Raw genomic sequence first — 10816 nt, forward strand, 5'->3', positions numbered from 1 at the left:
AATCAAAATAGCAATACATTTTTGGAGTCAACAGCGGTGTTTCTCCTTTTTTCATCTTTTTATTTCATTTTATGTTTACCTTGTTGATTTTATAGTTAACCAGCATCTTAACAGCTGCTGTGCTGAAAAAACACTAATTGCTCATTTTGCCTTTTGTGGATCGACTAACAGCTGTTATGTAGCTCTCAGGTGTACTTGCCACCTTGCTTAGGTGAACAAGAGAGCAGCGAGGTAACCGTGTCTCTCATTTCTTCCTGACAGCTTCAGGGCCCGTGATTAGTTCCGCTTTAATTTCTTTGCAGTGGAAGCTAAACCTGGAGCTTTGAAATGTGAAAATGAGAAAAATTTACTGATACGTTTGTTTAAATGCAAAAAGAAACAATGACACTACGACTGTATTGACCAGAAGCTAAATGTATTTAAGATGTTAAACTGCACTGCAAATTATTTTTAACTTTTTGAAAAAAAGCCTTGCGTAAGTACATAAGCCTTAATTTATACTGAAAACTATTTTTTTAAATCTGCCAATACGGTAATTTTTTTTTATTAGAGTTATGAATTATCTTAATACATGAATTGTGTTTATTTTTCTTTCCCCATTAGCAGATGCTTTTCTTCTTTTAAGCATTTAATTTTTTAAAGCCCTTTTAATTTATAATTTAATCTGAACCATATTTTTTCATACGTCCATATTAAATGAGTTCTATTGCTACTTTTAGTATGTTACCCAACACTGTTTATGAGCCAAAAACATCCTTGAGATGATGAATCATAACAGGACTAAACCCAGCCCTGGGCGACTTATTGTGTAACCTACTGTACATAGAAAGTATCTTGTATCTCCCATCATGCAATTTTTATCTTGTTAGAGAGTTTGGATTGATGTAGCTTGTATTAGGTCTTTAATTTGAAACATTATATCGGGCTTTTGAAGTGAGTGGGCGGAGCTACAGAAAGGAGGATGGTATGGCCCTTTGCCGACATGCGAGTACAATATTTTTTCTACATTGTTTATGTCCAGTTATTGAGTGCTTCTTGGAGATTTTCCAGGACATCCTTGTTCTTCCTTCTTTTTACTTAGACTGAATGGAGTTGTGGTGGAGGAGGATGTGGTGTACTAAGGTTGTGTGCCAAGTTCAAGGATGAAGTGTATCGTTTCTTCAACATTAAAACACTTTGTTTTAAATGTATTATTAGTTATAAAGATTTTGTGATTCTATCCAAAATTCAGTTTCCCAGTGTAATTTAATTCACAGAAATGTCAGGTATATAACATCAGGTGTAGTTTTTAATCTATTCTCTGTAGTCACATCACTCATTGATTGTCTTGTATTGATCCTGAGCACTGCACCTGTTCTTTGAAACCCAGGTCTGTGCTGATTGGCCAGCTTTATGGTGTCACCTGATATAGGTTAAAACGAGGGGGCCGGTCATATGTTTGGGTTACCAGAGATGACGGGGGAAGGGTTGAGAAAGAAGGGTAATGCAGGGGGGTACAACACTTAGTCAACCTACAGTAGCGCTGAAGGAGCTGGACTTCTGTATTAAAGGTAAGTCTTTCTTTTTAGCTCATGAGTGGTCTTTGGAGGAATTTGGATGAAGGATTTGATGTCTTGTAATGGATGCTTAAGATATTTAAAAACAATATAAGCATATTTAAGACGTCTTTTTCATTATGATTTATGGATTATGGTTTCTTTTTAATAAAATTGATATCATCTGCTGTTCATGATCATCAGTGTAATGATAATAATGCTGTTTATTATCCGTTGAATTGTCTCTTATATTTTTGGTATATTTTGTATATAGCTGATAACTTAATATTAGATCACTGAATTCAAAGGCAGTTATTGTAAATCAAATTATCACTGACAGCAGTTTTGATATACTTTGTTTTACCGAAATCTGGCTTAAACCAAATGGTTATTCCGGTCTAAATGAGTGTACTCCACCAAGCTACTGTTATATGCATGAGCCACGTCCGGTCGGTCGACCATCAATGGACCCACTCATCAATTGAATCATACACTAGACTTCAATAAGATTTGAATCATAAAATTTAACGCAAGTAAATTATGGATTACCTCAGGGATTGGTTTTAGGATCCTTGCTATTCTCCATTTACATGCTGCCCCTCTGAAACATTATTAAAAAACATGGATATAGCTTCCACTGTTATGCAGATGAATCTCAGCTATATATCTCATCAAGACCAGATGATTCCTCCAAGCTATCCAAATTGGCAGGGTGCATCAAAGATATAAAACATTGGAACATTGTAATTTCCTTCTTTCAATTCTTATCAGACCAAAGCCGAATATTACTTAAGCCGTATAGATTTCGAATTATAATTTGCAAGTTGCAGGCTGTACTGTTACTCCAACAAATACAGTAAAAGATATAGGCGTTATAATTTGACAGCAACCTGTCATTTCGAAATCACATCTCAAATGTCACAAAAGCAGCCTTCTTCCACCTTAGAAATGTTGCCAAATGTGTTGCTGATGCAGAGAAGCTTATTCATGCATTTACGACCTCAAGACTTGACTACTGTAATGTGCTACTTAGTGGTTGTCCTGCATCATCAATAAACAAACTACAGTTAGTTCAGAACGTAGCTGCCAGAGTTCTAACCAGGTCCAGAAAATGCGATCACATAACCCAATGTTATCAACCCTTCACTGGCTACACATTAAATATCGTATTGACTTTAAAGTTCTTTTAATCACTTATAAAGCCTTAAACAGTTTAGCCCCACCTACACAACAGAACTTATATCACACTACAACCCATCAATCCCTCTAAGATCTAAAAACACTTTTAGATAACACCTAGAATAACTAAATCCACCAGAGGTAGTCGAGCTTTCTCATACGTAGCACCTAAACTCTGGAATAGCCTTCCTGATATTATTCGAGGATCAGACACACTCGCCCAATTTAAATCTAGATTAAAAACGCGTCTTTTCAGCCAAGCATTCACTTAATGCTAAATATGCTAAATAAACCACCGGAGACTGCTGACATTAGATATTATTTACTAGAATAATTAAGCTTGTTCTATAAACACTATGTACTGTGCTGTGTTTGACCTTCTTATTTTCATGTAAAGCTCCTTTTGAACAATGCACATTGTGAAAAGTGCTTTATAAATACAATTTAATAAAATTTGTATTTATTATATCATGTCTCTGATATTTTCTGTATATCGTCGTTTTCCGTTTGAAACTTCATATGTACAAATTCACGGTTTGTCAGGAAATGTAAAAACCACTGTCCTATTTAAAATATGAATTACTGTGATGAAAATTGACAAGCACTTTTTAATACTTGTTATTGGTCAGATACTTGCAAAACCCTGCGACAAACATACAGGGTTATAATGATTTATTATAATAATATTTTGTTAACTTTAACTTTTGAATGTTTACTATTGGGTATAAGTTGTTGAATTGGATGTTTGCACTTGAAGCTTTCTGATGTGATTTAGTGATTTGTTTTTCATTTGAGTCAAGTCATTAAAATGACAGCTTCACTATCTCTTACTAATCTTAACTGTTTTGTTTATCTACAGTATACTAGTCTGAAAATGTTTATACGAACATTCTCACTAAGTTGTTTTTCAACAGCACTTTTTTGACCTACTTTTATATAAGCACCATTAAAAAAAAAGCTACTAATGATCACACATCAAACTTTCACAGTGATGGGTTCATCTGATTTGTCTCACAATAACATGCATATTATGAGTAATGCAAATGTTTTAATGAATGTTTTTTTGTTTCTTGTTCTTGTAGGTGTGAGATGCAGTGATTCAGCCCCTGTAAGGTAAGGAAGGGGCATGGCGGACTGTCCACACCTGAGCTTACTGGGGCTGTTTGTGCTCCTAATCACTGCATCTGTAACAAACGGCCAAAGCTGCCCGCTGCGCTGTGACTGTATCTGGCAGCAAAGAGCTGTAATGTGCCAGAACAAGCGTCTGAGCTCCATTCCCGGAGGCATACCTGTGGACACACGGCTGTTGGACTTGAGCGGCAACAGTTTGCGCTGGGTGGAACACAACGACCTGGCAAGCTTCTCGAGAACGGAAGAGCTGGACCTGAGTGAGAACCTCATCAGTGTCCTGGAACCCAACGCCTTTTCCAGTTTGCTCAATCTCAAAGTCTTGCGTCTGCGCGCCAACCAGCTTAAACTCATACCCATGGGTGCCTTTTCACGTCTCGCCAACCTCACCACGTTGGATCTGAGTGGGAACAAACTGGTCATCCTATTAGACTTCACCTTTCAGGATTTGCGTAACCTACGCAATTTGGAAGTCGGGGATAATGATTTGGTGTACATTTCAAACAAGGCTTTTCTCGGTCTGGTTGGTCTACGGGAACTCACGATTGAGAGATGCAACTTGACTTCCATATCTGGACAGTCTCTTTCCTACCTTCGCAGTTTGGTGACTCTACGATTACGCTTCCTCAACATTGCTTCGTTGGAAGAGCAGAACTTTCGTAAACTGGGCGGTTTGCGGGGTCTCGAGATCGACCATTGGCCCTTCCTTGAGTACATATCTCCACACAGCTTCCAGGGTCTCAATCTCTCCTGGCTCTCGGTTACCAACACCAACATTTCTACAGTGCCTACGGGTGCTCTCCGAAGCCTCATTCACCTGGCCAGCCTCAATCTTTCCTACAACCCCATTTCTGTTCTTGAGTCCTGGGCCTTGCGTGATCTTGTACGTCTAAAGGAACTCCACCTTGTTGGTACGAACCTGATATCAGTGCAGCCATATGGTCTAGGAGGTTTGCAGCAGTTGCGTTTGCTCAACCTATCAAACAACGCATTGGTGACATTGGAGGAGGGCTCCTTCCATTCCGTTAACACCCTGGAGACGTTACGTGTAGATGGCAACCCTTTGTCCTGCGACTGCCGCCTACTCTGGATCCTGCAGCGTCGGAAGACTCTCAATTTTGACAGAAGGTCACCGATTTGCGCCGCCCCTGTGGAAGTACGAGGAAAAGCTCTCAACACGTTCTCGGACTCAGCACTTTTTGACCACTTCACATGTCAAAGGCCGAAAATCCGTAACCGTAAGCTGCAACAGCTCACAGCACGTGAAGGTCAGGTGGTGTCGTTTGTGTGCAGAGCAGAAGGAGATCCGATTCCTGTCATTTTTTGGATTTCACCTCAACGCCGCCGCATCACAACCAAAAGCACTGGTCGTGTTATTGTACTCCCTGAAGGTACGTTGGAGATCCGGTACGCCCAGGTGACAGACAGCGGTACTTACATCTGTATAGCAAGCAACGCTGGTGGCAATGACACCTACTTTGCAACATTAACAGTCAGTGGATCACCACTCGATAGTGCTCTGGCAGCAAACCGCACGTACTACATAGGCGATCTTAATGACACAAATTTAAATGACACTCGTGTCTTCCTCAAGTTCACGTTGGACCTCAAAACCATCCTGGTGTCAACAGCAATGGGCTGCATAACTTTTTTGGGTGTAGTGCTGTTCTGTTTTATACTGCTGTTTGTGTGGAGCCGAGGGCGCGGTCAGCATAAGAACAATTTCTCAGTCGAGTACTCCTTCAGAAAGGTTGATGGCCCAGCCGCCAGCGGCGGTCAAGGGGGTGCGCGAAAGTTTAACATGAAAATGATATAAAACAGAGAGACCAACAGATGGCCGATTTTAAAGGGAGCAATGTATTCTATAGTTACTGTCAGCTAGCTTCCATCTGCCGTTATTTATAAGCTATTTTTTCTTTTGGTGCTGTGTGGCATTTAACACAATCTTTATGATGGATTGAAAACTCCTGTGTGGGGCACGCTGGATCACGGTGCCCCTTGGGAACCTCTCAGACAGTCTCAAATAGTAAAATGCTTAATTGTTCAAAATATCACCATGTGATTTCTACAGAATAAGTCTGCTTAGACGAAAGTTCCCATAAATTCTTCTTTATTTTAGTAGTTAAGCAAAAGTCCATAATGGTTCATATGATCATTATCAAAAGGTGCTTTCAGCTTGCCAAGGAATTGCCAACGGGCTCAAAAGTCAACCGAACACACCATTGTCCCAATTTTGTGATTAATGTAAATGTCTGGGAGGTTTGTGTCAACGCCTAGGCAATTTAATTAATATATGCCCATGAATTTGTAGACCATGGGCGTAAAGTTCACACTGCCAATTTAACAACAATTTGCTTCTAGACGATCCCCGAAACTATTGGGTGGGGATATGAACTGCTTAGAAGACTTAGAAGAATTAATCTTTCTTTGAGGTAGTCGATTTCAGTTCTCATTTGAATGGGTCTGGATAATGACACCATGTACAGAGTTTCTATATTACACTGCCACCTATTTCTGAGTCATGCCTGCATACCGTAAACACGCACACACATACAGAGGTAATGGATAGACCACAAAAAAGCACATGTTTATATAGCATTACATATTTATAGTTCAGAAGACACTTTCAACAATGCATCTTCCAGATTGACAATTTAAGACAGTTGTATCTTTGATGTACATATGGGTGTTTTTTGTTTCTTTTTAGTGCCCCGTTTATTAATGTGAAATACTTTTATTCCATGTTCTTAAAAGATAATCATAGATGTGACGAACTCTGAAGAGCTTTTAAAATATATATATATATATGTATATTTCCTGCACATTTTTACTGTTTACTAACCTTGGGTTGTACACACCATCAATGTCTGTATGCCTTCACTGCAGAGTAAGACTAAGCAAAAAGGAGCACGTCATGACGTCAACCAAATGATTTATTTCACGTTGTTTCATTTGCATGAGCCTACTTGTGGGAAGCCCTGTGGAGAAGTGGGATACAAAATACGATCAAATAGACATTTACTACGCATTTTGTCGGGGAGCCACAATTCCTTGGATCCATTACGAAATAATTATGCTTGCATTTTGTGTTTATAAATAGAATTTATCAAATCATTCTTGAATTATTTGTCAAGTGCCCCGTTTAGAATATGACAGGCAGGCACTGAAACAAAGCTTTTCTGCTGCCTCCTACTGTTTAACTTTGATACTTCAAAGAAAATAAGTACACAGGGGATCGTTCTTTTTTTTAGAGGTTTTTGCTTTCTGCTTGTCGATCTCTTTGGTAAATCTCCAGTATTCGTTGAATAGATCAGACACACGGTCTTGTTTTAAGAAGCATTATATGGATATAGTAAACTGCCACAACTTGTCAACAAATAAAACAATTCAAATAAGCTTTTTTGATATTTTTGTAACAATGTCATTTTACAGTTTTGTTTAAGGTACGATAAATAAATGGGGGTCCACATTTTCATGTTCTTGATGGGTTCATTACGGTATGTCAAGAATATCCTTCTTGTACAAATGATACAAATGCTGTTTATAAAAGCGTGTGTTTAAGTCTCTGTGTTTGGATTTCTTCATTTTTATTTACACCCATACAGTGATATATAATGTTGTTTGTGTTAAAGTGATAGTTTACAAAAAAAATCAAATTCTGTCATCTTTTACTCACCCACTTGTCATTTCAGACCTGTGTGACTTTTGTCTTCGGCAGAACGCAAGTGTTTTGAAAATGTTGGTAACCAAAGAACGGCGGTACCCTTTGACTTGCATTGGTGACCTGTTGTTCGGTTGCAAACATTCTTCGAAATATTTTCTTTTGTGTTTGCAGAAATAGGACAAAAGGGGAATAAAATCAGAATAAGCATTTTTGGAAGAACTATCCCTTTAATATAACATTAGAAGTTGATTGTGTGGTTTGATAAAAGAAATCTACTGTATACATCTTGTAAAGGACATATTTCTTTTTAGATGTTGTCTGTCTGTTACTACTTATCAATGAGTATTATGAAGACAAGCTTGTTGCTTCTTCCAGCACCTAGATCCAGGTCGATAAAACCTGTTCGAAATAAGAAATTTGTAGCAATTTATGAATTGGTATGGAGAAATAACCACACATAAGAATGGAATTGTGCATGCATTTTTAGAACTATCACAATAAAATTAAATCAAAGAATCTCTGGCTGCAATAGACTCAGCAGTGCTCAGATGTTCCTTGAGCAATTTAAAATGGCATTTTTTGAAGAACATCCTCTTTTGGATTCAGTCCTACATATTTTTATATCTAGTGACATGATAACTGAGCGACTGCTGGCCAAAAGCAACTGCTTCAGTCAACTCAAGCATGTGTGCACACAATTTTGTTCTTATCATGACAATTTTTTCCTCATACCATCTGTTTAAGAAAACTATACTATACAAAAGCTGCATCTTCTACTGAATGTACAGCAATTCCTGCATTGCACATTTTGGACTCTCTCTCTTGACACCCCCAGCAACAAGTCCTCTACCAATAAGCCGACAATAATAATGGTGTTGGAGACGGTTTCAGATATGGTGCGAACACCCTGTTGTGTGGTGTAGAATGCATGGTGGCACATATGCAGTAAGAAAATGTGATGAGTAACGTGGAGCGATAACTTGACATAAACGTATATGATATTATGTATTTAAGGTCCAGTGTATGAAATTTTGCGGCATCTAGCGGTGAGGTTGTGAATTGCAACCGACTGCTTACTCCACGAAGTACTACGTTGGCTTTGTCGAATGAGATAACATATTAGAGAACACGCTCTAGAGCAGTTTGTCTGTTTAGGGTACACTCTTTATACACCCTGAGACATGTATATTACAGTATATTTCATTTCTTTTGACAGATCCTCCAAACTATGACACACTGGACATTTAAATAGACAAAAACTTTAGTTGAAAACATCAATAAAATGTTTTACTGATTTAAAATGATATGATTTTATATGTATTAGATGACCTTTTGGCCCATTTTACAGTCTTAAATAATATATATGAATCTGACGGGGAACATATGGCACAACATGCCATTCTTATAATTTATTAACATTGTAAAACATACAAAGTGTTTAACTTTTGTTGATCTGATGGGTTTGCAAAGTTGATAGTGCTAACAATGAACCGTCTATGTATAAATGTAAAAAAGCGAAGTGTCAAAAAATGTCCTGTTTCACTTTCACACCAAAGATACAACATACAGATCTTTATCAAGGCATTAGTTATATGCAGTTGCGACTCATTAGACATTACCTCAACTATACACTGCTTGTTTCTTTCTTATCTGAGTGTCTGGACTTTTAAGGACTGTAAAGAAAATAATCCTGCATTAATTTCGCACCTTTGATAACCTATGGTTTTTGGCAAGTGTTTGTGTGTGGCATGTACAAGAAAAATTTACATGCGATAAAGTATGTCGATGATAGTCAATGGTGGCCAGGAGCTGTGGTTACAAGCATCCTTCCAAATATCTTTCTCCGTGTTCATCAGAACAAAGAATTTATACAGATTTGGAACAACCTGTGTGTGTAAATGTTGACAGAATTCTCACTTTTGGCATGAACAAACATGGATAAACACATTTATTTATTCATCCAATTTTATTTAAAGCAACTCACAACTGATTATAACAAAGTAAAAACAAAAAAAATACGAAGTCAAATGCAACATATTCTATAGCACGTCCAGTTGTTTGGGCCGTAGCTATCGTTTTATCCAACCAATGAAAGTTAAAACAATCTTTTTTTACATAGGTTTTGTGCTGCTAGTGACTCATAGACTGCACATTTCAATTTTAGGAAAAACACAGTGAAGTTATAAACAATCGGGTTTGTTTCGTCTTTAAATAAGTCTTTAGATAAACTTAGTCAATGAGATAATATAATAGGTTAAGCCAAGACAGAAGTACCTAAATCTTACAGTCTTGCAACACCCAGTTAATTTGATCTTGAGGATGTGGTGTACAGCTATAAAAGACTAACAAAATATACTTTTAACTTCCTATTTTTCACTGTACTTCTCTATCATCTTTCAAGTGGTTACAGCAAGTAAAGAACAATAATGGCCTTTACCGAGCCACCTCACAGCGAGAGTTATTGATCTTCACGAAAGACACTAAACACAACTTAATCACAACTTTGGTTTATGAAGCAAATCATTGTGATGTAAGATTACATCGTATACAGGCCTGTTATGCAAGTAAGTGAATCACTCGCTGGCTAATTGTTGCTTTTGTCTCTATGTTGTGCAGCGTGTCAGCAGCTCGTCTGCGATTGATCATGAGCTGTGACTCACTGCTGCTGAGAAACCCCCCGCACAGCTTTCCTAGGCCACTGAAACTCAGTTTGTAGCCCCCCTTTCACACTCACAAACCACAGCAGCCCATGTGGAGCTTTTCAGCCTGTGGCAAGTAGCACAACTCGCACCTTTAGCCCGCCCCATCTAAATGCAACGCCAGAATCAAGATAAAAAACATATGCTTGCCGTATACATTTAACTGTGGTGAATATTCGATGTTAAATAAATGAACTCAAAAAGCTTTGGTGTTTGTGATTTATTGTAAAAATATAAAATCAAGATGAGGATAGTTCAACAAACATTTAATGCAACCTTAATTTTTTTTATAAAAGTTACGTTGAGAACTAGCGGTAAAGAAGTCAATTATACAAACGTTTGACTACAAAGGATGCAAAAAAGCAAAAACAGCTATGAAGTCTATTGAGTAAATACGTTTACATTTAACAGCATCACATTTTATTGTTTTACACTATATGGTTCATGGATCTTAAATTCTCAAAATGTAATTCTGTAAGCAAAGCTGATTTGAATTCAAAAGTGAATGCAAAAATGAAATTCAGAAATACTTGATAACTAGCACCATAGCTAATGACTTGTCATCATGTTGTAAATCATGCATACAGTTAAGCATACAATTGGCATATGAA

At 37.6% G+C, this 10816-nt stretch overlaps 1 protein-coding gene across 1 annotated transcript; it reads left to right on the forward strand.

Annotated features, from left to right (window-relative positions):
• Positions 1 to 3840: 3840 nt before the first annotated feature.
• lingo3a (leucine rich repeat and Ig domain containing 3a) lies at positions 3841 to 7402 on the forward strand (the record flags this gene model as incomplete). The annotated part of the gene is made up of 1 exon (XM_079471353.1): positions 3841 to 7402. One exon carries the CDS (start codon positions 3841 to 3843, stop codon positions 5656 to 5658), a length of 1818 nt encoding a protein of 605 aa, XP_079327479.1. The 3' UTR covers positions 5659 to 7402.
• Positions 7403 to 10816: the final 3414 nt, after the last annotated feature.

This window comes from Barbatula barbatula, assembly GCF_947034865.1.
Source record: "Barbatula barbatula genome assembly, chromosome: 13".
In the NCBI taxonomy this organism is placed as follows: domain Eukaryota; kingdom Metazoa; phylum Chordata; class Actinopteri; order Cypriniformes; family Nemacheilidae; genus Barbatula; species Barbatula barbatula.